At 38.6% G+C, this 27,272-nt stretch overlaps 1 protein-coding gene across 5 annotated transcripts; it reads right to left on the bottom strand.

Moving 5' to 3' along the window:
- Positions 1-465: 465 nt before the first annotated feature.
- On the bottom strand, positions 466-26,956 carry pcnx4 (pecanex 4). 5 transcript variants are annotated; one of them, XM_033027403.1, is made up of 12 exons: positions 26,834-26,944; positions 24,827-24,924; positions 22,303-23,045; positions 21,456-21,632; positions 17,363-17,883; positions 15,029-15,129; positions 13,430-13,552; positions 11,451-11,814; positions 10,432-10,535; positions 7,464-8,530; positions 5,499-5,685; positions 466-2,254 (listed from the first exon to the last, which is right to left on the bottom strand). In XM_033027403.1, the coding sequence occupies exons 3-12, from the start codon at positions 22,989-22,991 to the stop codon at positions 2,003-2,005; spliced, it is 3,585 nt and encodes a 1,194-aa protein (XP_032883294.1). In that variant the 5' UTR covers positions 22,992-23,045; positions 24,827-24,924; positions 26,834-26,944; the 3' UTR covers positions 466-2,002. The 5 variants fall into 5 exon arrangements, with proteins under 5 accessions (XP_032883294.1, XP_032883295.1, XP_032883296.1 ...); XM_033027404.1 differs by lacking the exon at positions 24,827-24,924 and having other exon boundaries at positions 22,303-23,043; positions 26,834-26,956; XM_033027405.1 differs by lacking the exon at positions 24,827-24,924 and having other exon boundaries at positions 22,303-23,043; positions 26,777-26,944.
- Positions 26,957-27,272: the final 316 nt, after the last annotated feature.

The following is a 27,272-nucleotide window of genomic DNA, read 5'->3' as shown; positions in this document are numbered from 1 at the left end:
AATTCTGGAGAAACCTGCTCAATCTCACTTTGAAAGTACTTTCATCAGACGCATTGCATAGGTTCAAAAGAGCCGCTCATTGCCCATTACAGAAAATGGCAATAATGCTGACCTTGCCAACGATGTCCAGATCCAGAAAATGAAAAACATTTGCAGATTTCACACCAACTCTCAGAATTGCATCCTCAAAAGTACTCTAGAGGGTTAGTCAAACAAGATTTTCCTTTTATAACCCCACATAGATCCTCCTCAATCCTATTACCCTTTTCTAAGGTAAAGTTATTACATCTTTTAGCTTTTATTTGCATTCCTCTTAATGGTGAGCATCTGCTGAATAAGAACTTATGTGACTATTGCAATTGCATATGTGCAGTTACTACCAGTAATTTCAGATATGGGCTTGCTCTTTGTAGGAGGTCTGCAAGACTCCATAGTGATCCAGAAAGATAAAAACACCAAGGCGGGAATGACTAAGTAAAATTTTAATTTTAGGTTCACGAAACAAGAGGTTTTCCCAAATGTATATACTTAACCCACAAACAATTAAAGTTGAGAAATACTTGTACATATCTTCATTTAAATTTTAATATACTCTTCTGTAATTCTAACCATTTTTTTGGAAAATTTATTGCTCATTTCTGAAAATTGGAACGTAAACAAAAACAAATTGCAATAAAATTCGGAATCAACTGGTACTGAAATAAAATATTTATTAAACAATTCATATTGTGCAGCACTAAAATAAGCACTGTTCATAACAATGAATATTACTTCTTGCGAACTTCTGGTTCAACCTATTAAAAAATATTCTGAATTGTTTGTATGCAGTCTTGCACATATTCTGGCACTCTACGAACCCTGCTTTATAATTGGAGTTTTTAGGTCATTTTTTTGGTATATTATTTCCTTGCTCATGCATTACTTTGACTCTCCTATTTCAAGTTGAATTCACTATTTTCTGTTGGCATGTGACAGTAACAGGTGGTGTGGTAGTTATTCAAGAATCTTCTGACTTACTCTTTTAGATGAATACCACAGCACAACTCACATCAAAGGGTTGAAAGGGTATTTTATTGTCATGTGTACCAATTAAGGTACAGTGACACTCAATCAGTAATTGGCTCCAACATTTAATGCCAATTTAATCACACCAACATCAAACCAGGATTTGAAATAAATTTATGGAACTAGTAAACAGTACTTAATTTACATTATTTTTCAAAATAAGTTTTTAATAAAATAAATACATACATGATTTGTTTCAATTTCAGTGTGCCAGAGAATATTATTAGATTTTAAGCTCAGTGAAATCTCCAGAGTCTGTTAAATTTGTGACATCTTCCATTAAAATACTATTACTAAAACTCAGGTAAGATGCATCTCATCAAAAATGGAATGAGTAAAAGCAAAATTTCAGTATTTGTAATTTATGGCAAAAAGTTTGCTTCATTTTGAAAGAAAAGCACGAATAAATATATTTTTTTACAATTCTGCTATTTGGTATAATGTAACAACGTCTTTAGAATAAGACTAAAACAACTAATTTTCACCCCATAAATAAACTTTTCGAATTTAGTATCAAAATATTTGTAGAAAATGCATTGAACTGTATATTTTACAAAGACAGTGGCACATGCTGAAATGCATGTTCACAATTCTTATTCTTCATTTTTCTAACCCAAATATGGCACACTTTAGGAACAGAGGGAGATTACAGTTGATCACAAGTTTACAGTTCACATGTACTTTCCAGAAGTAGCAGGACTGCAATCCTGTTTGATTTCTCACCTGTACTCTCCCCTCGACTTATCTTTCCAAGAATACAAAAATCCATTATTTAAAAAACATGGATGTAACAATTTTTAATTTATCCTAGCCATGAAGAGAATTTTTTGCATAGTTGATATATGGTCTCAAACAGTTCACCTGAAATCTGTAGCAATATTTTATGTTCAACATTTTGGTAATAACTCAGTTCTGTTTGACTAGTACTTTGTTACATTTAGAATAAAGACACGTGGATAGATGGAGATGAATAGATAGGATAGCCGAGTGGAGGATTAGCTGACTGCACTGTTAAGTTTCTTAGTAACACAGGATGGGCTTGTATACTGTATCGTTCTTCATCATCATTTGTGGCATACAGTAGTTCCCAAGATAAGTTGGCCCACTGACCTCTTATTGCTTCTGCATTTAACTGTCCAACATGCAATAACATTTCCTGAAGTGACAGCACACGTCCTGTATACAAGCTCTGTAAACGGACAAAATGGTTTTAGACACTCAAGAATTAAAGATGATTTCAATTTGTTTCTTAATAACAAAAATCACTTAAGCAAAAGGGCAAATGGTATCCACAAGTTCAAGTAATCCCATATTCGAAAATGTATATTGCAAAACTGTAGCAATGGAAAAAAGACATTTGATAATTCCATTTAATTAGTCATACACACTCCAAGTCAGAGTTATGCATTCAAGCTTTGCTTAAACAGTTCTGCATTATTGGAAATACCAGCATGTCCATCCTCTAGATCTGGGAAACAGTGCAATATGGCCAATTGCCTTCTAAAAGTCCTCATCTCTCCTGTGCTAATTATGCACATTGTTTGCCTTTTCAGGCATAAATACCTCTGGTGTCGTTCGGACTATCCTTGATCGGACTTTGCTGGCTTTACCTTGCACTAATCGTTATTTCCCTATCATGTACCTATACACTATAAATGGATCGATTGTAATCATGTATTGTCTTTCTACTGACTGGTTAGCACGCAACAAAAGCTTTTCACTGTACCTCAGTACACATGACAATAAACTAAACTGAAAATGCACTAAATTAGTGCAATCCAAGAGCTAGGTTGCTCTACATGCTGCAATTGCAAGAAAATGTGGATATCAATACTGCAGTTAATACAGAGGTAAACCAATATAATTGGTGATCTGGTTTAATTAAATGTTGGACTTGAAAGGTCAAGAGGGTAGAGAGAAATATACCAGAAGTGTCAATAAGAGTCGACACTGGAAGAAAGATCCCACCCTAGCAGATGAAGGTATGCCATAAAACTTTAAAACTGATTACTTTAAAATGTCTTTTGACAAATATTTTGGCAGCAATATTAGCAATATCCCTGTTTCTGTGCAGGGGATTGAATGGGCACAGTGGCCTCCTTCTATGCTGGTTCATGGAGCAATCCCATTTCCACTCATTTTCCTTGTAACTTATTCTCCTCACATTCACATTCATTCCACCAGTGGTAAGTTTCTACCACTCACCTACACACTTTAGGTAAATTACAATGTCCAATGAAACTACCAACCTACACATCTTTGGGATGTGGAAGGAAACTGCGGTCACAGGAACAATGTGTGAACTCCACACAAACGATACTGGAGGGCAGGATTGAAGCCAAGTTGCTGTAGCTGTTATCAGCAGCTCAACTAGTAGCACCTCCGTTTCACCCGACATGTTATTGATAACCTCAGCTAAACTATAAAAATGTAATTAAAAAAAGACATGCTGCTATTTAATACCGAAAATTCTAAACAATAACAGATTGAGTCTTTTATAGAAATTGAAGCATCAAAGTGTACTTTCTAAGTAAAAGTATTCATTGATTTGTCAACAGATCTCACTAGTCGGTATAATTAAAGAACATTTATGGGTTACATTATGGAACCCAAAATAACCCAACAGAGATCACACTAGGAAAATTGCACACAGGTCTGATCTCCCTACCCAAGACTGAACATGCTTGCAAAAGAGAGAACATAATGAAGATTCATCAGATTAATTAATGCGCCACTAGTTGGAGGAAATGTCCTTTGAGAGAGATTGGACCAGTATTCTCGAGAACTTCTGAGAATAATAGGAGATGTCATTAAAACATGGGGTTTACCAATGGATATAGAGATGTTGTTTTATTAGCTGGGTGTAAAGAGCAGAGATTCGGTACTCAAAATAAGGGGCTGTTAACGCAGGGCTGAAATGAGCAGAAATGTTTTCACAAGAGTGTTGTAGAGACCTGATTACTGAGCAGTTAAAGACCGTATTATAGATTTTTAGATATAAAGGGATTCAAAGGATGCAAAGTAAATTATAACTTATGGATTGAATAACAGAGTTCTGGGTAAATTGGATGATCTATATGATGTCCAACGGAAAAAGGGCAAGGAACCAAAAGAGGGTTGGATGAAGATTTCAGTTACAATGGGAATGAGATACAGGGTTTAAGTTGTTAATGCTACTAAAGTGAAAATCACTAGCCTTGGCAATACACACATATTTGAAGCTTAGGATCAAGGTTGAACAGGTCCTCAAATCCATCACATTGCTTATCTAAGAGAATCCTGCACACTATTTCTCACTAGGTCCTGATAGAACAGTACAGCACAGGAACACACTCTTCACTCACTATGTCTGTGCTGAACATGATGCCCAGATCAACTCTAATCTCCCTGCACATATTCCATGTCTGCACATTATCCATTTACTGCATATCCATACGACTACCCAAGTCTCTCAATTGCCACTACCTTATCCGCCTCCATCACCACCCCCGGCTGAGCGTTGGAGGCTTTCATCTTCCACACAATTCCTTAAACTTTTCCCCTCTCACCGTAAAGCTATGTCCTCTAGTATTTGATATTTCCCTCCTGGGAGAATGTTTCCAACTGCCTACCCTATTGATGCCTCTCATTATTGTGTATATATTTTTCAGGTCTCCCCTCAACCTCTGGTATTCCAGAGAAAACAATCCAAGTCTATTAAACAACTCCATTGCGAATACTCCCTAATTCAAGCATCATTCTGGTAAACCTCCTCTACACCCTTTCCAAAGACACCACATCCTTCCTGTAATGGAGCAACCAGAACAGCATGCAATACACTGATTGTAGCTAACTCAGGTTCTATAAAGCTGCATCATGACATCCAGACTCTTATATTGCATGCCCTGACCAATGTAGGCAAGCATACCTATTATGCCTCCTTTACCACTATCTACAACCTTGTTCTGAATTTTGCAACCAGCAAACATACCATTCACCTAATTATCAATTTACAGATGTCTATTTTGCAGAGCAATTTGAAACCCATATCAGCATCAGCCACTCTGTAGGTGAATCTCAGATTCAATGATCAGATTGAAGATTCCCTATTGAAATATACAAATGAGTCAAAATTAGGTACCATACGAACTGTTCTATCCTCAAAGCTCTCTCATGTGGGAAGATGGCACTTAGTTTAGTTTAGTGATACAACGCGGAAACAGGTACTTTGGCGAACTGTCTAGAATTATTTTCACTTTTGATGAAAACCCGTTGAAATGAACAAAATCAGCAGAAATTAATGTCACTTTTTAATGTTGAAGACAATAGGGACGTTAATGTACTGCACAACCTTTTAATACTTTGTTTTAAAATAACAAAAAACATTACTTCACAAATAAACAAGTAATAAAAATAATGGTTTAAAAAGAGGTCTTCCTTTTTGCAGCTCTTACCAGACTGGGGTCATATCCCAGGGAAAAGAGATAAGGTTTCTCCTGTAGCACAGCCTGCTGCCACTGGGGCTCTGACACCATTCCAATGAACCAGTTTTTATCATATTCTTCCAAGTAGCTCACTAATTCAGCAAAATTCTCAACTGGACCTAGACAGGCTTTGTCGAACATCAGCTTGAACGTGTATCTATCAGAAAAAAGATTTTGCCATGAGCACACTATACATTTAAGAAACTACATGTATCAACCTGCAAATTTACCAGTAAACCTAGTTTGAATGGTAAAACACTTCTCATAAGGTCATAAGTAGTAGGAGCAGAATTAGGCCATTCAGCCCATCAAGTCTACACTGTCATTCAATCATGGCTGATACATCTCTCCCTCCTAACCCCATTCTCCTGCCTTCTCCCCATAACCCCTATTAGAGCGAGAGGCAGACAGCATGGAAATAGGCCCTGAACATGCATGCCCTGAACTCTTGCCAGAACACTTTTAAAAGTATCCCACTTTCCAGACATCCTTTTGCCCACAACCTACTCCAATCACTTGAGCAAGTTCCTGTCTAATGCCATAGATGTTGCCATTGCCCCAATTCAGCTTTAACTTATGGGCACGCCTGCTCTTTCACTAATCACTACTTAAAAACTAATAGAACAGTGGTCGCTGATCCCAAAAGGCTTGCCATGGACACTTCAGCCATTTGCTCCTACCAATTTCCTGAGGGTAGATTAAACTTTGCCCTCTTCCTTGTAGAACCCCCTACATATTGCCTGCACACATTTGACAAATTCCTCTCCAAGCCCTTGGCACTGAGAGTCCAAGTCTATATTTGGAAAGTTAAAATTGCCTGCTACGACAACCATATTTATCTTGCAACTGCGTGCAATCGTCTGGCATATTTGTTCTTCCAATTCCCATTTACTGTTTCGGGGGCCTGTAATACACTCCCAACAAGGTATCATCCCCTATTTACTCAGCTCGTCCCATATAGCCTCACTGGGTGAACCATCAGTAATATAATCTCCGACTACTGTAGTGACATTCTCCTTAATCAATAAAGTAACTCCCCTTCCTCTTTTACATCCCACCCCTATCTGCCTGTGGCACCTGTACCCTAGAACATAAAGCTGCCAGCCCGGTCCTCTTTGCCAGGTTTCTGTAACGGCCCTAGCATCCCAATCCCACGTACCTATCCATGTCCAGAGTTCATCAGCCTTGCCTGTCAGGCCTCTCGCTTTAAAATAAATGCAATTCAATCCAACAGTCCTTCCTTGCTCCACATCATGCTCCTTCCAATCCTGTCTACTAAGGATTCTTTCATCACATTCTGTGCCAATCCCAGCCTCTAACCTGCCTCAGTCCTGCATTGGATCTCATCCCCCTGCCAATCTAGTTTAAACCCACCCATGTGGCACAGGCAAACCTGTCTGCCAAAATATTGGTTCCTCTCCAGTTCAGGTGCAAGCTAACTCTCTACAGATCACCTCCACCCAAGAAGAGATCCCAATGGTCCAAACATCTAAATCACTGCACCAACTCCTCAGCCATAAATTAATTTGTCCTAACTTCCTGCTCCTACGCTCACTAGAACATGGCACCGGGAGTAATCTGGTGATCACTACCCTGGAATTCCTGCTTTTTAATCTTTTGCCCAACTACCAATATTAATTTTACAGGATCTCATCCCTTTTCCTACCCATGTCATTTGTGCTAACATGCACAATGACTGCAACCCCTCAATGTCAGCTCATGTGAGGCATCCTGGACCCTGGCACCAGGGAGGCAACACACCATCCTGGAGTCTTGTTCGTTGCCACCGAATCTCCTGTAAGTGCCCTAAATAACAAGTCTCCTATCACTACAGCTCTGCCCAACTGTGCCCTTTCCAGGCTCGATGCCACCCTCCCCTGATCAGACATCCCATCCAAACAATATCCAAATAAACATATTAGAGCATTTAATTACCTGAATGCTTTTAGTGCAAGTGCAAGTAGCTCTGGTTTTTGAGTCAGCCAATCTAAACCCAGAGACCATGGCAAGTCACCAGAATATACTTTGAAGACCTGATTGGGGCTTGGGATTATGGAGTCAGTTCCTAACATTATTCCATAACAACTCATTACCACATGGGAATACATATCCTTCAAAGTTGTGTCTCCTATCACTTCAAAGATAATGGATTTTTTTTCATCCGAGTGGAAAATATCCAAAAGATTAAGAACAAAAGAATACCAATCCTCAGGGAAAGATTTCAACAATTCTTGAAGCAGTAGAGAAGGGAAAGGCCCTGATCGCCAATTCTCCGGCACTTTTAACTTATGAGAGTAAGGAGAACTGAAGACAACCGCAGGGACCATCTCTTGGGTACTTGTTTCCATTAATCTGTGTTTTCCTTTATCAGTAGCAGGAAGTCCATACATGGGTGTTCTGTTTGGTAATTCTTCATCATTTATATCAGAGGATAAGCTTTGTGTTTCCAGACTCCCAGGAATGGATGTTATAATAGGGTTTGTTGTCATTTGTTGTATACCTGTAGTGTTTTTAATTGGATGTATTCCTGTCTTTTTTCCAATGGACTCTAATTCAAATATATCTTCATCTGACCAATCAGGAAATATTTCTGAATTTATACTAAAAGAATTTTTACGACCTTTACAAGATCCTGTTCGCATTGATGTAACTATGTTCTCTTCTAACCAGGTTGTATTTTGTTGTAGTGGCTGATTGTCTTGAACATGTTCAGATTTTGATTTATTTTTTATATACTGTAAAAGTACCCATATAAAGACTTTAGCATAATCTTCCTTTAGATGTTTTAGGTTTTCCAGTGAGTCAATGATTCCTGTTAATACGTTCCGTGCATCAGAGTAAACCAGCACTGGTAGTACAGTGGACGGCGTCAAGATATTGCTAAAATGATGATTTAAAGAGCAGGTTCTAGCTTGATTATTTTGCTCAAAGCTCATTTCAAACACTTCATCCACTCGTCGAGCTTCTGCAGTGTGGCACGAAGTTTCTTGTAGCTCCAAACCCTGGTAAATAGCCAAACAGGAACTTATTAAATAAATAAATCATCCTGAACATGACAATACATAAGATCTTATATCTAGAAACAAAGAACTGCAGATTATGGTTAATATATATACAAAAGGAGACAAAGTGCTGGAGTAACTGAAGGGTTTTGACCCGAAAAGTTCCCGTTCTCCATAGATGATGTCTGACCTGGTGAGCTACTCCATCTAATGTCTAACTTTGGGCAAACACAATCAGTATAAACATTGCCTGGGCCAAATATTTAATCTTGATCAAACACACATTCAATAATAGCCTATCTATCATCTATGTTTGGCACTATACGAATAAAATGTAATCAATGTCAGAAGCCAGATACCTATAGGGCAATTCAGGCAAAAATATATGCATTTATTTATTGTTATCTGAACCATATATTAAAACATATCATTTGGTATAAGAAACGATTACAATATCTTCGATGTTACATGATACACGAGAATAAATTTGGCATGAACCAATTTGCAATTTTGTTCGACAATGGAGAAGAGTGTCAACAAGTAAAACATTACAATTGTGGCGTGATCAGATTATTGGCGTTTATCAAAATAAACTCTTATTACTGAGGTGATATGAACACTTCAGGAATCTAGTGTTACCTGTGACCACTTCCTAGAGAAAAAATGTACAATCAAGTCAAACTCCCATTATTCTATCCAATGCGTCTCATCCCCACTTTGAAATGTGGGCATATTCTGTAGAATATTAAAGTAGCAATGTTACAAAATTTTGAGATTTTAAAAATCAAGTCTGCAATTTATCCCATCAGATAAAGCATAAAAAGAAGTTTAATTTGACACCTAATTCACTTTCATATCTCATTTAAAAAGTTACGGCCATTTTCATACTCGGAAATTAGCATCTTGTTCCCTATTGATTTTCTATGGACATAACAAAAAAGCTGTGATCGTGGACAGTCAAAAGCACATAACTTTCTTAAAAATTAAGAGAACTGAATGAAATTTTCAGTTATCATAGATTGAAGCATTCTGAAACAAATATAAAATAATCTTACTTGGATGACCTGAAATTAAAGCATATAATTAGTTAGTTACCCAATTGTAGCTAATTTCAAACTTCAATTACTAGATCTAAACATCTATCCATTTCTTAATAAATGATTAACATTTTTAAATAGCCTAAGTGTCCAAATAATATTCACAAATAATTCACAATAAAACATGATTTTTAAATCTCATTTACATTAATTTATAGGCCAAATGGAAGGAATTCAGTGTTCAATTGCTGTAAATTAAAGTCCATTTAAATCAGCTTTCTAGTGGGATCCTGTGAACGCGCTGGTTTAGAACGTTCACATTGCGGTAGATTTGTGCCCTCAAATGCCCAGAAAAACACTGCGGGATATAATGGGGCCCAAATTAGCTACTCGCAACATTAAACTTTGTATAAAGGGATCTTAAGAAGCCCTTTTTAATGTAAAAATAAACAGCCTACCTTCTATTGTCCACTGTATGAGATCCGGCTGGTTGCCGGCAGTCGCGGGTTTAGAGGTTAATTTTTAAACTACTATAACAATTAGATAAAGCCCTTAAAAGTAATAATAGCTAAAGCGACGGAATCTTCCAGCGATTTTTCGTTAATAATTAACTAGGCTGAACATCCTCGATTTGAACAGCCTAGGGAAAATCGCGTTTTAAACCCGCCCCCCTCTAAACGGCGCCAAAATCGCGCACACGGGCTGGGACAGATTTTCAGCGACGCTTCAGGTACGCTTTGCAACATACCTAATTAAAGGGCATTAACCAAACTCACTCCACATACGGTCTCAAGTGATATAATGGAGGCTTGGAACAACATTTTACATTACTCAAAACTTTTTTATTGGGTATTTTAAACATACCTTAATGTTAATGCAGCAGTAACCAAAACCTCTTTCCAAAATGAAGACCCATACTAAACGATCCTGAAAGCGGCACAGGTAATGACAGCCGGGTGTAGGATTCCCTTGAGATAAAATGGCAAATAATTGGTATATGAACGTGGAAATTTAAAAGCAAGATGCATACAAAGACGCTGTACACAAAGTGGATATGGAATTAAAATAATTTAGTGCATCATTGATAATTAGTCATTTATATAAAATCTGGATATTAGACAGTTTGGAATGGTGTGGTTCAATATAGCAGAACAATTACCAATGGAAAAAATAAATGGTGGCCATGCTAGCAATATGCCGATCCTGTAACTGAACTGAACAAAATTATGCAGCTCCAACTTGTCCAATATTAGTATTTTTTAACTGTCTGAAGTTGAACTCTGACTTATAACATAAGCTTACACAAAGCAGTGTTATTTCAGTAAATGCAACTTTTGTTGAATCTTCAAATTGCAATATTTGCTATTGAGAATAAATTAAAGAAATTTGCAAATGTCTAAAATTGAAGATACGATAAATTTCCAGATATTTCACAATGAAATTCAAAGTAAATGGAATCATGAAAGCACTTAAGCAATTTTAATATTCAAACAATGTTTCTAGCCTAGGCAGCAATCGTTAATTTCACTCACTGCATCTAATGTGATACTTTATTTTATGCTCATCAATATGCAATTAGATTGATCACTACGTACATGGACCACTAAACATTTTAAATGATTAATGTGAACATAAGCACAAATTATATAACACACCTATGTTGAAAATAACATTCAAGTCTGTAACTAAAATAAATGAAGTTTTACATGCTTTAAACATTCAAATAATTAGAAAATAGAAATACATAAATTGTATAACTTATTTGGAATTGTTTGGATTTAAGAGGCTAGTTTGATGTATTAATAAAGTTCAGGAGATTCTGAAACATTTAGCACTGGACTATCAAGAACAGTAACATTTAAACGTAATTATTCTTTACCTACCCAAGCTACCAGCAGAAAATGCTGTACAAAATGCTGCAGCCAGATTGTGCCTCATATGTTGATAATATACTGAATCAGGACATATACATGCAGCATCACCCACAGATCCAGGCCAGCTTTTATTCGGTCGAGGAAATCCCACCAAAAACACTGGTAGTGTAAATAATGGAAGTAAAGGAGCTGACAGTGCTGAGGCCAGAGCGATGATCATTAGCACAACTGGGAACAAAATAATATTCAAAATGATTATGGCACTCGAAGATTTGCGACGTTGTTTCTTCTCTGTCCAAGAGGAGACAAGTACGGTCAAAGCAAACTTGAGCTTGGTAACTGCTTGAAAGAAGCGATCTCGTATAATACCAACCTAAAAAATATGATAATAAGTAGTTTATACGACTTAGCAAATTTTGATACAAATGTCAACAAGTAGCAGACAGGTTGTTTTATCTTTTAACACCAAATCATGATTAAAAAAAAAATTTAAACAATATTTATATTTTCTACAAAACATTTCTTATTTTGGTAGCAGAAATGAAATTGGAAGGTGCTTTGCAGCATCTGAAAACAGCAGAAAAGCCAAAAGTTAAGGGAAAACTATGATTGAAACAAAATTTAAAATGATTATTGTGCTGGAAGACTTAGTGTTGCTAACCGAAGATAAGCACAAGAAGCTGGAGTAACTCAGCAGGCCAGGCCGCATCTCTGGAGCGAAGGAATGGGTGACGTTTTGGATCAAGACACTTCTTCAGTCTGAAGAAAATGCTCCAGCTTTTCAGCTGAAGTTACTCCAGCTTTTTGTGTCTATCTTCGGTTTAAACCAGCATCCGCAGTTCCTTCTTACACACTTAGTGTTGCTACTTCTTTATCCAGAAGTTCATACAGTCAAGGGTATTTATGCACCTAATATGCATCCAATTAACTGCATTAAGATATTAAACAAAATATCAACTTTATATGCAGTGTGCAAAAAAGTGAAATAACAACTTTGATAAAATGTTGTCAAAACAGTTGAATTATTCAGACGACTTTTTTTGCATATCTTTTATTCATTGTTCATCTCTCTACATCTGATCGTCTATATCTTTCGTTTCCCTTATCCCTAACCAGTCTGAAGAAAGGTCTCAACCCCAAACGTCACCCATTCTTTCTCTCCAGAGATGCTGCCTGTCGTGCTGAGTTACTCCAGTTTTTTGTGCCTACCAAGGGTGAAAGAATAATCTTCCTGCTCTGTATTCACCAAATAGATTAATCTATTATCACTATTTTAATTTCTGAAACAGACCTGAGATTGAAACAAACATGGAAATGCAGACCGTGGTTTACAATTAAAAAAAAAAAAAAAGTACTGGAGTAACTCAGACCTACTGAATAGATCTGAATTCACCCGAATTCAGTCTGAAGGGTTCTGACCCGAAGGTTCGCCTATCCATGTTCTCCAAAAATGCTGACCCGCCAATTTACTCCACTACTCTTTTAGTGATTGAAGCAACTATTTTCAAACTAATAAAAATCTAATAAACCCTTATTTTAAAGCTAATTAAAGAAATAATAATTTAGCTGTATTATAACACTGCAGTAACAAATGCTCCTCTATACAAATGTAATACAGCAGAAGATAGGAAACCAAAACCAAAAAAGGGAAAGATAAAATTAGCATGTGTTACCAGTATAATTGTTAGAACTTCAATTTAGTTCATTTTTAAATCGTCGGAGTTCACAAATAGGTAAAGTCAGAACCTAACAACACTGAATTCAGAAATAAGTACTGATTTACCAGAGCATTTGTGTTTATTTAAAGTGTAAGTTATTATATCAAATTAAATATTTTTAAATATACATTGAAGATCTCTTCACTGTGTCTGCAAAAAGACAATTTTCAAACTGTTTGAATTACAGCGGATTAAAAAAAGTCATATCTTGCTATTAAGTTATATATTGAGAGGTAAATAACGAACCAGAAAAATAAAATAAGCAGTTACCATTAAAAGTTGAATTCCTGTGCCCAAAGAGTTCCACCATACTAAAGTTGATTGCAATGTGGCAAGTCGCACTATTGCTATTACTACCACTTCCAATAGTGCATTCTCGGTATATTGCCACACCTAAATAATTAAATAGACAGATTAAATTTTTTTAAATTTAATTATGTCAAAATGAGTAATAATTGCTCCCAAATATGAAAACGTATCGCAGGTCATTTGAAAATTAGGATTTTAAAGACGTTGAAGTCTCTAAGCATAGATACCATGGCCTGAACTTTGTACATTAGCAGCAAAGCAGCAACAAGTGTGAAGCTATAAGCACGATGAATAACAATGAATTGTCATTCATCGTGCTTATAACTGCCCATATGTTATTAGTGAGATTTTAAGCAAACATTAGGGCTATTGGGAAGCTAATGCAGGACTTTAGGATTGAGTAAACAGGACAAGTAACAATAGGCTTCTTCAACCAAACAAGATGAATAATATTTTGAGGCATACAGTTTGAATCACAAAGAATAAATTAAAATATTCAGTTTTAAAATGCCCCAAGTTTTAAAAAAATGGGACAGAGATAAGAAACAAAATGACAATATCTATAATAGCTAAATGAAGCAATATCACAAGTGTCAAGGTAAACTTCAGTGTCAGAAAGTCGTTCAATAATAATCATGATTTTTCACTGTATGAAAAATCTACTTGCATTTGCATAGCCTCGCTATATTTTTCAAATGTTTTTAGTAAGTAAGCTTTATAACGTATCATTCAGATTTAAAGATCCATTTTTTTCTCCAAGCTATAAATTAAATAGAGTGTACCCCTAGATTCTGCTACAATCTAGATGGACAGAAATTGTAAATCTTAAGGGCCCGTCCCACTTGGCCATCATTTGCGCCTCATTTACCCTTCATATATAAAATAGGTTGACGTGTCGTTAAACGCGCCGTCGCTCGCAAATCACGCGTCATCATGCCGTCTGGTGCGCGTGACGTCATTAGAATACCCTGTGGCACACGGTGACGCATGGTTACGTACGTTGATGTAACTGTGCATCACCACGCGATACACGCTAGACTTCAGGACGTAACATGCGGCGCCAACCCGTCAGCGTCAGCGAGCGTACCCATTGCGTCACGCAGGAGGCGCACGAGAGTTTCGTGCAGCACAAAATGCTGGAGCGCCGCGAGATACTTCACACTCCTCCACGCCTCTCCATGCGCCCGTCCCGCGCTACCCACACGCTACCCGTGCATCACAACACATCGACCTATTTTACATATGACGCGTAAATGAGGCGCAAATGACGGCCAAGTGGGACGGGCCCTTTAAGATCAGAAAGAATAGGAAAGATCAACTGTGGGTTCTAAAATGCGATGTGATTTGATGGAGAAATGCCTTTGTTACTTTAAAAATTAAATGGACCAAAAAAATGTAAACAATAGGATTAAGACTAATTGGCATCCAAGAATAATACCATAACATAACATTAGGTTTACTAGCAAACATTAGTTCTCAATGTGATTGTCATGTGACCACTAAATAGTAGGAATTGTATAAATTTAAAACGTCATTGCACCAAAACAGTACATAACTTACCATGCGAAAAGCTCGTGTAAATCCAATACAAAGGGATGCTGTATGGATATACTGTAGTGAAGAATCCACTGAAAGAAAGGCTAACATGGCAAATGGAGAGACTGCAACAACAGATTGTTATTAGAATAGATTAATCCCGTTGTTGTCACCAAAATACTGAATACTTCATCACAATCTTTGTGCTAATGGTCAAGAGTTACCATATCCCTGATTTTGTATCTTAGTGTCCACCCTGATGAATTTTCCCAATACCACCAATAAAATAAAAGAAAAGCTTCACAAATACATTTCCAACATGTTTAAATGCTATTAAGTTACAATTACATTATTGGGAAATACAGCGACAGGCCAAGTGGGAGTCGTAGGAAAAAGAAAATTATTTCACTGCTTCCTACTTTGCAGCATTTCCTGCTTTGGAATTAAACAGGTTTTGGTATAGCCAAAGTGGGGAAGATCACTGATGTAAATTCTATTGCCTAGTATAACTGATATCGATTGCATTATTTTATATTTGTTGTATAGTTGCATTAATATGCCTGTAAAAGTTCCAGCAAGTAAAAATGTCATTGTTCTGTTTCCAGTGCATGTGACAATTAAACAATGGACTCTTGAATACCACCTGTTGTGCTACTTCAATCCGAATATCATCCTGATTGAAACATATCACTGATTTTCCACTGACACTGGGTTGAAATTTGGGAGATTTCCAATGACACAATGGGAGCACCTTCACAAGCAGGTCGACAAAAGTGCTGGAGAAACTCAGCAGGTGTGGCTTCGATTTTCCAGCATCTGCAGTTCCTTCTTAAACCTTCACAAGCAGTACTGCAACAGTTGAGAAAAGGTGGCTTATTACAGCCTTCAAGGGCAATTAATAATGGACAATACATGTGCACCTTCCTGCAATTGCCTCATTAATAAATTTCCCCCCCCATAAAATGCTGTATGTTCACTTTCCATTTAGTGTTTTATGATTAAAACGACGTAGAAGAATATGCCAGCCTTACCACAAATATTTCTAATCATTATTAGTATACAAACCCAGAAGGCCAGTGTCAGAAATATGCTGTTTCTTAGCACTGGTGTTCTGGATCTAAATACCTTTGTAACTAGGCACAAGATTAAGGCCTGTTAAAATTGTACAGTGTGTAAGTGAGGCCACACCTAGAGTACAGCACATAGTTTTGGTTCCCTTATTTAGGAAAGGAAAACAATAAATTAAAAAAAAAGAGAATTGGAGGCAGTCCAAAATAGATTCACAAGGCCAATGGAGACATGCTGGGAGGCAGATGCTACTTGGCCTGCTGAGTTACTCCAACACTTTTGGTTCACCAACTCAATCTTTAGGATAAGATTGATCTATAGAGTCCAAACTGATTGGTTTAGTTTGGTTTAGAGATACAGTGCGGAAACAGTCCCTTCAGCCCACCGAGTCTACAAGTCCTGCGGTTCCCGTACACTAGCACTATCCTACACACTAGGGACAATTTACAATTTTTACCAAAGCCAATTAACCTAAAAACCTGAACATCTTTGGAATGTGGCACCTGGAGAAAACCCACACGGTCATCACTGTGCTGCTCTGAACCAGCCAGTTCTGTATTCTTTGGAATTTAGATAAAAGTGAGATGATCTTGTTGAGACACAAGATCCTGAGGGGCATAACATGAAAACTAGTGTTCTTGTGCAGAGTGAGGAAGGTTGTTTGAGGCTAGAGTAATATATAGAACTCGACTAATGTGAGGTGATGAATTTAGAGTAAAAAAAGAGTGCGACATATATGGCAAATGGTAGGGCACAAATGAATGTTGATGGCGAGGGGTCTGGAGGTTCAAATCTATATTTCCTTATAAGTGGCAACGAGGTTGATAGGGTGGTGAAGAAGACATATGGCATGCTTGCCTTCATTAGTTGAGACATAGAATATAAAAGTTAGGTTGTTATGTTGCAAAGCACACCGAATAGTCTGCACTTGATGTGCGCACCTCTGGTCACTCGAATGCAGAAAGAAAATTGTTCTACAGGAGAGAATGCATGGGAGAATTGCCAGGACCTGTGTGAATTGGAGGACTTCAGTTGTCAGGGGAGAATGGACAGGCTGCATTTCTTTTCTTTGAAGTGAAGGAGGCAGAAAAACGACGATATAAATACATGAAATTATAAAAGGCAGATAGGGTAGATAGTCTCGGCTTTTTCTTAAGCTACATTCAATGTGGGATAATTATTAAACAGTGGTGATGGAAAGGGAAATTTTAAAAAGAGAAAGACACAGATATAAACACAAATTACATGTAATTTTAACCACCAAATTTATTACACTTTTAGGCAACTTACTGTAATTGAGAAGAATCCTTTGAATCAAGGCAACCCTCATCAAAATTGTTCGTTTCTGCTTAAAGACTTGAACAGTTCGTATGCCTTTTGGAAAGAAAGGATTCCGAAATAATCCAAATAAAATAAATGCACCTTGAATCTCTTGGCAAATCTTCCATCCTACTAATGTCACTATTAATATATAGCTTAATATGGTCTGCGGACTTATTCCAGATGTAGTTGAATTTCTTGCAAACCAATGTAATAATCCAGCTTCAGTAAGCATCAGTATAAAAATACTAATATAAATCAAGATCTCTTTCCAGCCAAGCTGCCATCCAATTCGATGACTAGAATATTTGGGATATTGTAAAGAGCCGTCAGCTGTGCTGCAGCAGAATCTGAATGAAGTCTCTAACTGACTGAGATCAAGACTAAGAATAAATCCCATTCCAGTTGTGAAGAGAACTACACCAAGAGTGCTGGGAATAAAGAATGTTGCGATCACTACTCCAGCTGACACAGTAAACATGACGAACAGCCTGCAGAAATACAAAGTGAAAATGTAAAATTTAATGTAGTATTAAGAGAGGGGTAAAATTTATCTGCTCACCAGGAAGCCTTTATAAATTAGTCAATCAATCAAGTATATCCGTCTCATGTTTGCAGAAACATGAATCTGGTTGTTAGCTTTGTGTTGTAGAAAATCACAATATGATCAGTCTTCTTGGAATCTAACCACTCTTTCCCCCCCCCCCCCCCCCCCCCCCCCCCCCACGAAAGCAGGGGTCGCTTGTACAAATAATTACAAGAGATTGGAAGTACAGGTGCACAACCTTTTATCCGGAGTTCCGGAAACCGAAAAGCTCCGAAAACCGGACATTTTTTCCAGGATGTCGTCTGCACACCAAAGCTCGCTTTTGGCACCAAACTTGACCCGAAACGACCCACGGTCAACCCAGGTCTGTACTGCTGTAGCGGCTGCCTCCTCCCCGGAGACCGGGGAGACACTTAAACATCTGTAAATCATTGCTTAAATGTTAGTCAGTTAGTTTGGAGGGCTTTTATGTGAAGGGGGGGGGGGGGGACTTTAATTCTTAGTCCCCTACCTGGTCGGAGAGGCGGGGGAGCAAGCAATGCCTTACCGGGTCGCCGTGCAGTAAGCTCCGGAGCGCTGTGGCCACCGACTCCCAACATCGCGGAGCTGGGGCTGCGGGCGTCCAGCCGCAGGCGGCGCCGGTTGGAGCTCCGACCCCGGCAACTCTACCCCTGGCTGCGCGGCGCTCCAAATCCAGCGCCGCCCGCGGCCGGACGCCCCAGCTCCTCGATGTTGGGAGTCGGCGGCCACAGCGCTGGGATACCAGCGGGGAGCGGGCAATGCCTTACCGCGTCACCGTGCGGTAAGCTCCGGAGCGCTGTGGCCGCCGACTCCCAACATCTCGGAGCTGGGGCTGCGGGCGTCCGGCCGCGGGTGGCGCCGGTTGTAGCTCCGACCCCGGCAACTCTACACCTGGCTGCGCGGCGCTCCATATCCAGCGCGGCCCTCGGCCGGACGCCCGCAGCCCCAGCTCCGCGATGTTGGGAGTCGGCGGCCACAGCGCTCCTGAGCTTACCGCACGGCGACCCGGTAAGGCATTGCCCACTCCCCGCTGGTATCCCAGCGCTGTGGCCGCCGACTCCCAACATCACGGAGCTGGGGCTGCGGGCATCCGGCTGCGGGCGGTGCTGGATTTGGAGCGCCGCGCAGCCAGGGGTAGTGTTGCCGGGGTCGGAGCTCCAACCGGCGCCGCCCGCGGCCGGACGCCCGCAGTCCCAGCTCCGCGGTGTTGGGAGTCGGCGGCCACAGCGCTCCGGAGCTTACTGCACGGCAACCCGGTAAGGCATTGCCTGCTCCCCGCCTCCCCGACCAGGTAGGGGACTAAGAATTAAAGTTTCCCCCTTCACCCCCCCCCCACCACATAAAATCCCTCCAAACTAACTGACTAACATTTAAGCAATGATTTACAATGATTCCCCGGTCTCCGGGGAGGAGGCAGCCGCTCCAGACTTTTCAAGCCGCCCACTCTACCTACCTAATCTACGCTAAAAATCTTCCATTTCGAAATCCGAAATATTCCGAAATCCGAGAAGTGTCTGGTCCCAAGGCTTTCGGATAAAAGGTTGTGCACCTGTATTGGCAAGTGTGCAAAAATGTTAATATTGGTTCAGTAAAAGCACACTCATCTTAAATTATGATTAAAACTTTAATGTAGCAAAGCTCATACTGCTTTGCTCTGCCTATGAGGAAAGAGAAGTAGCCTTGCCTGTTGAGTGGCTTTTCTGAAATGCAATTGAAATTGAGAGAACATTAAGCTTACATTAATTTATGTTTGGAGGCATGCAAAGTGATTCATCAACTTATTTTAAACGATTTAGAGATTTGACAGAGATATTTATGGAGATCCATGGTGAAATAATCCACAACAATATTTACATATATTATGTCATCCCAAAGTATTATAGTGTCAACTACTCTTTTTTTTTTTAAAGTACACGCAAGATACACAACTGCCAATGTGCGCACAGCAAAATTTCATAAACAGCAATTTATTGTTAATCAGATAATGTGCCTTAGAATTGGCCGATAATTATTGGCAAGAGCACCTGGTACAACTCCCCAACTATATTCAAAATAGTGCTATGGCCATTTGCAAATAGATGATAACTTAGATTAACATTAGTCTGACAATGCAGAATTCGTGAATGTTGATGACAGGCAACAGATTAAATAATATTCTATTTCACTATTGATCTCACCTCCCTTTCCTTCCATTCTCTGCATCTTAAAACCTGTTCATCTTTAACCATTTCATGTTCTGATGTGAATTATCTGAAATCTTGACTTTCCAGAGGTTGACCAAACCTATAATCAACATATTCTGCTTCTATTTTAGATTTATAACTTTACAGATTTTAAATAGAAAAACTAAAGATTCTTTACTCCAGGATGTTTTGAAGATGTTTTGGGAGAATTGCAAATAATAATGGGATAAGAGCCAGGCTCAAATCGTGAGCAGGCTGCTTAGGACTAAGTATCTTTGAACCATTCTGGAATTCCAAAACTTTGAGAACGATGACGGCTTATTCATTGCATCCGAAACAAGGATTAATTTCCCATTTTCTTATAGAATCCTGGTACAGCCACCTTAAAATTTGCCATGAAATGAGAATCTTCCTCACTAGGTTTACAGAGTAGTGACTGATAAAAGTTTTGTAACAATTTTACAAATGGACTTAAGAAATGGAAGTATAGAAAAAAAGTTGGACAATCCTTCATTCTTCCAGGAATTTATTCCTTCCCGTCCCACATTAATTTTATTCCTTTGCCATTCCAGTAAAACATTAAAAATGAGTTATTATGGAGTATTAATAATCAAAGTATAGGCATTCTCCCAAAACAAATAAATTCAAACAATATTTCAAGGCAAAATATTGCATTACTACTTTGAGAAACAGCACCGTCTAAATTGTTTCTTTCACTACACTGCGTCTTGATGCCCTTCCACAGTTGCTTGACTGACAAAGTATTTATAGCATTTTCTGTTTTTATTTCAGATGTCTAACATTTTTTTTTCCTATTTTCAATCATAACTGAGCTTGATAAATCATAATGATTAGCAAAGTGCTTTGAAAATAGCATAATAACAATTTTCAATCCTACTTATGACTTTTTCCAATATTATCACACATGGATGCGATGCTACCTGAATAAATAGTCCACTAACATTCCCAGTAAATTTCAATGCATAAATGCCTGACCAAAGCATCAAGGTGGCTCTGATATTGTTTTAGCAATCTAATCCACCCAGTAATGAGAGGGTGAGAAAGAACTTTAGAAAGAAAAATAATACCTCAGTGGTTAGACTCAAGAAAATCAGCATATAACATATCATTATTATAAAGCAGGGCATGTTTGTTAAACAGTAACTTAACAACACCGCAAATAAAGCAGTATCACATGGACATCATAAGACATACAAATAATGGATTTTCACTTCAGGATGAGGCTGTATGGGGAAAATGTCTTTGTCACAAAGACATCTAATTTCTTTCACTTGAAGACATTAAATCTTACCTTATATTGGTTGCCATAGGCGAACCTCCAAACACAAATTCTAAGACTTGCTCAAGAACCCATAAGACAAGTGCATCCACAGGAGGTAAAATACCAATTGCCCAAAGAATAGGCAGAAACACAAAAATAACGTGCAAAATCTGAGCTGTTTGAAGCAGGACTGGGATTACAGTAAACCTAAAGAGGAAAAAAGTCAAGTATTAATTTCCAAAGTATCACACTACAGCTATAGGAATCCTTTAATCTAAATCCAACATCCATGTTCAGATAGTTATAAATTAATAATTAGAATTTGCTTATACCACAAATCAATACGATGAGATAGATTTCTACTTATGAGAATGGAAATTCTAATTCAGACACATTCGTGTATTTGATTGCATTTTTGTTTTACATTGTATATTTTGCCTTCTTTATTATGCCAAATTAGCCTTTTGAATTTAGCCTTAGTCTTTACTTCGGAATCTTAAAATTTTAATGCATATGCTGGAATCACTGGCAAGCATCTCTTTTATAACTGTTAAAGAAAACAAAATCTCAGAATAGTATTCTATTAGATTTTGTGAACCGAAGATAAAGATATTTAGCTGAAAGTTTTACTTTTCAATGTTTCAAACTATTCTACTAAAACACAAAATCTATTAATATTCCCAAATGTAGTTCTAAAAACTCAAAGGCAAATATTTCTGTTAGCATATTTAGACCTGGCTGGTATATTCATTAATGAGGTACAGTGGTTAAATCTCAGTGCTATTTTTAAGACATTAAAAATCTAGATGGATCCTCACCATCCTTATTCTTGAACTAACCTCTCAACAAATTAGAATATTAGACTTTAGAACTATACCTGTAAGTAAGATCCACTGCAATGAAGGCAAAAATATAAAGGGGTCTCGTAAGTGCATTGACTTCATATGTATCTTGTGGTTGGAATGTAGCAGTCTCTACAGCTGTATTTATTATTAATGAATATTCTCCGATGCACACTGTCACCCAACCAAAAACAAAAAGCACAGCAGTTGCTCCTGTGTTGACATATAGTATCATTAACCTGTTAGGCAATAAATACCATGTTCCAAGGCCACAGAGTGCTCCAGCTAGAATGGAATGAAAAACTGTATTGATCAAATATTTTTTTCCAGGTATGATGAATTTTATTGTTTCAGACCCAGCACAGCTGGAAAAATCAAATTCATCTTCATCTGCCAAAGTATTTTCTGAAGTGAATGTTTCGACAGCCACACTCTTCCGCCGTACCCACAGACTCAAGCCTTGAATAATGAAAGCTGCTAGTAGCATCAAACATGCAGCAAGGATTGCTGCCCAGTAATCTTCCAATGTATTTAACTGGTAGAGAACAGTTCCAACACCACCAAAAACCCATGGTATCAAGAACAAGATGATCTGGTTAACATAGGCGTAGGTTGGAGCACAGTATCCAAGTTTGAATCGTGGTCCTCCAAGAACAGTCTGAGGAAACCGCTTCCAAAAAAATTCTTGTTTGTAGTCGTTCAGCAGAGGGACATCTGGACCCATCCTGCTTTTGTATAATTCTTACATCGTCAATATTTCCATTACGTTTCTTTGCCTAGAAATGGCAGAATTGAATAGTAAATCATCTAAATAACCAAGATTATATTTATATCTAGTATGCACCTACTGAAAAATAAATGTTTTACATGTATATATTTTGGATTTACCATGACATTTTCTATTCACAATAGGGATGCAGTTCCATTGCCAATATAGATTGATACGACTCTGGTGAGGGAGGGGATCAGAAGTTTGATACTTGGCAGTGTAATTGTAGGAGCTCACCAAATTTGATTACTATCTACTCAACTTACAAAATTTCAACATATCCCATGTCCTGAGTAGCTTAAGACCTGCAAATCAGGTTTTGTTTACTCTAGTTCATTTATAATCAAAAACAAAATCTATACAGCCATTTGTAACACAGCAAATTTCAAGTCATATCACATTTGACACAACAAATTGCACAGATGCCCCCCCCCCACAATAAAAAGTTTAGCTATGTGTTTGATTGTTGTTTGTTTTATTATCCAACGGTTTTGCCCCAGCTACATATAATCCTTTCCCAAATTCCGCATAAAATGTAAGAACTTAATTGTTTAATATTACTTTTTTCCCCTCCATAACATTTCTGTTATTTACAAAATTATAAAAAACTATTTTTACTTCAGCTTCCCAAAGTGCATTTGTAATTTATAGTGTATAGTATGGAGACAGTTTTCTTACAATTTTCTCCATCATCGAGAAACAAGAGAATAAAAGGATAGTCTCTTCTTCTTGCGTATGCGTGCACAGCCTAAAGTTGTAGGACAACTTGTTCTATTTGATCTTATTTGATTGTGCATGCCAGGTTGATGATATAGTCCCGATTTAAGGAATGGGTGACATTTCGAGTTGAGACCCTTCTTAGTCCCAATCTAAGGCAGATACCGATTTCTGGGAAAAATTGGACACATCGGTACTATAATTTAGAATCAGAAATCTTTTCACTTTGCCCTGAGGTTTATCAGAGTTACTAATGTGGACCTCAAATACTTATCGGCTTTGCTCTATTATGGCTTCATAGCCTTGCCCAACAAAATTCCATTGATTTCAGTCTCAAAATTTTCTATTTACCCAATTTCCATAACATCAGCAGATTGGATTTCTACTAACCTGCAAAAATGTGTTCTATGGTTTCACACCTCCCTCTCTCTCTTTCATTTCATCACACCTTCTTGTTTTCTGTTGCTTAGAGGGAACATATCCTATCAGATTCTGTGTTTATGGGAATATTCAGCACCAAGAGGACGACATAAAACAGGCACTGCAATGTGGGTGTCCGTCATGTCTTATTACTCTTTCCCTTGTCCAAATCAAAAGGCCAAGATTCACAGTGTAAGTGTGAACACAAGATCTAAACCTGCACTCCTGAGCTGAATATGAGAGACTGCCAAATTGCTAAAATGAACAACATTAAACAGAATTGTCCTCAGATGGTCCCACAGTAATAATTTGAGGATTAGAGGTATAAACTCATTCAGGAAAACAATCACTAAAATAGAATATTTCATTGTGATTTCTTTAAAATTGCCATGTTAATTAGGTACTACAATTTCTACATTTATACCATCAATTACTTTTATTTAAGTAAATACACCAGGCTTTTGGAATTCCTGAGATCATGAAATATACAATATCTATACAATTCTTTAATCAGCTGACTCATAATTCTTTAATAAGATGACTCATAATGCATCAAAATACCTCAGAGATCTGCTTTATATCCAAAGCAAATATCAATCACTTTGAGTAAGGAAATATCAGATTTTAAACACTATTTGTTTTATATTTAAATGTCTTTTTTTAACATCACTACCTATGATTCTTCAGACATTTTCAGCAAATTTGAATACTGTAATTCTATGTAAGGGAGAAGGCTGTCATGATGGGTCTCCTGCAATTATAAAATTTCACCATTTGAGGCTAGTTTTCAAAATACACATTCAGAAAGCCGAATCTCGAGTGACTCCTCAATTGCAGCTTCTTACTTGTATCTTGGTTGAGATCAAATCATTCAATAAAAACCATGGTATCTTATCAGTCTACAAATCACATCTACTAAAATGCCTGCAGGGAGACAAATGAAAATATTTACATGCCAGCTGAAAAACAACCATTGATTTGAATGTTTACTTGAAAACAATACTCAGTTATCAGAATTATGTTTCTAAACCTACGAGCTACTGATTTATTGAAATTAACTTCTATTTCCCCGATGATAGCCTGCCTTGTAAGGAGCCCTGCTTATCCAAATCTCATACACAAGGTGAATGCTTCATTTCGTGAGAAATGTTCATATTCAGAAATTAACAAAAACAATAGCAGTGATGGGAGAGCAATCTGCAAGTAGTCTGCTCGGCTCGACCAAGCCCCCGACTGCTGTGGCTCACTGGTGGGGGAGTGGGGGTTCAGAAAGTTCATCAGACCAAACAGAAAATATTCAGTGAATGTGTAAGAAAGAACTGCAGATGCTGGTAAAATCGAAGGTAGACACAAAATGCTAGAGTAACTCAGCGGGTGAGGCAGCATCTATGGAGAGAAGGAATGGGCAATGTTTTGAGTCAAGACCCTTCTTCAGTCTTCAGAAGGGTCTCGACCCGAAACGTCGCCCATTCCTTCTCTCCATAGATGCTGCCTCACCTGCTGAATTACTCCAAATATTCAGGAAGCATGCATTTGTGGGGCTTAGCTGTTTGGTCATTCTCAGAAATAGTAATGGTGCTTTCTGGTACAGAAGCCAAAAGTCTCTTCGCAGGTGGCAATTATGGTAAAATTTAGGGCAATCCAAAAACTGTGTGCATTCTCTAGCTTCTGTTAGTTGGGAGCTGCCTCATTGATTTTGTTGTAACATTGTTTCTTGGTCAGGCTGATGAAGATAATGGAACAGATTAGGTGGTGATCAGTCCAATAATCATTGACAGCAATCTTGCCACAGGTGGTGCAGACATCATAGAATATAGAACTGTACAGCACAGGAACAGGCACTTTGGCCCACCATGTCTGTGCCAAACATGATGCCAAGACCAACTCTTATATGCCTGTACATAATCTATATGCTATTCAAAATCTCTTAAATGCCACTATCATATCCGTCTCCACCCCCGGGTACTGGACACTCATCGCCCTCGGTGTAAAAAACTTACTCTGAACTCATGGACCTCCTGTCCCACCTTTGACAGTTTGTGGGTCCTACATTTGTTACACTGCCCGAGATCCATTTCCCAAATCACACAACTCAAAATCAATGGCAAACGCAACACTGAGAGAATGACTGTACTGGATGATATCAAAGACAAAACTGAAAAGATTTCTTAAAGTACCTGCACCTTAAAACGTACTGGTAATGGTATTTTTCCAACACGTGGACACTTCGTACTACAACTTCCAAACAATGGGATTCAGTCGTGGCATTTGGAGCACAATCGGCCCAGCGCCTGGAAAACTTGGCCGGTTTTACAAACACATATGTTGAGATGTTGTTTCGAGGTTGCAAGCGGTTTTCGTTTCAAGCGGGTGGAAAACTTCACTGTACTAATCGCACGGGCGCCAGAGTTGATTTCTGCAACAGCTTGGCTGCCCGTGGCAACCTGCAAGCACCCGCAGTGTAATCCACGCCCTCGCAGGCACCGCACCGCACCTGCCTGAGGCTCGGCGCCCGCTGCCCGCCCGCCCGCCCGCGCACACCCCCGTCTCCACGGCAGCAGCCGCAAACTGCCGCCATCCCCGCAAACACAAGCAACGCCCACCTCCCTGCTCCCGCCGCTGCTGTTTTTGCTTGACCCAGCCCGCGACCTCGGACCCACCGTCGCTCCTCAGATGCGATGCCGATGTACAGGCTGGCATCGTGCAGCCGCCCCGCTCTCCGTCCCCATGATGGATGGCCATCACGTCGGGCGTCCCTCCCGCGCCACGCATGCGCCTGACCTCTCACCCCAGTCACCGTGGTGACGTCCATCGGGGGTCCGTGGGGCGGGTGACGCAAGGGCCTGGGCGACTGCCCACCATCGTCAATAGAGTTTTATTGCCAAATGTCCCAGGCAGAACAATCAAATTCTTCCTTGCAGCATCAACCAGTGTGATTAGCTCAGCCATTGCCGGCTAGCTTTTCATCTGCAGCCTTTTACACTAATGCAATTTATAAAGATAACTTAATTTAACAAATAGTTTCAGTTGATACACTTTGCCAGCTATATGTGTTAGCTATATGTGTTCTCTTCAAATGATGGCATCCAACTCACATTT

The sequence above is a fragment of the Amblyraja radiata genome, chromosome 9, assembly GCF_010909765.2.
Source record: "Amblyraja radiata isolate CabotCenter1 chromosome 9, sAmbRad1.1.pri, whole genome shotgun sequence".
In the NCBI taxonomy this organism is placed as follows: domain Eukaryota; kingdom Metazoa; phylum Chordata; class Chondrichthyes; order Rajiformes; family Rajidae; genus Amblyraja; species Amblyraja radiata.
The sequence above is the reverse complement of the archived record's forward strand: the minus strand, read 5'-3'. Positions and strand labels throughout refer to the sequence as shown.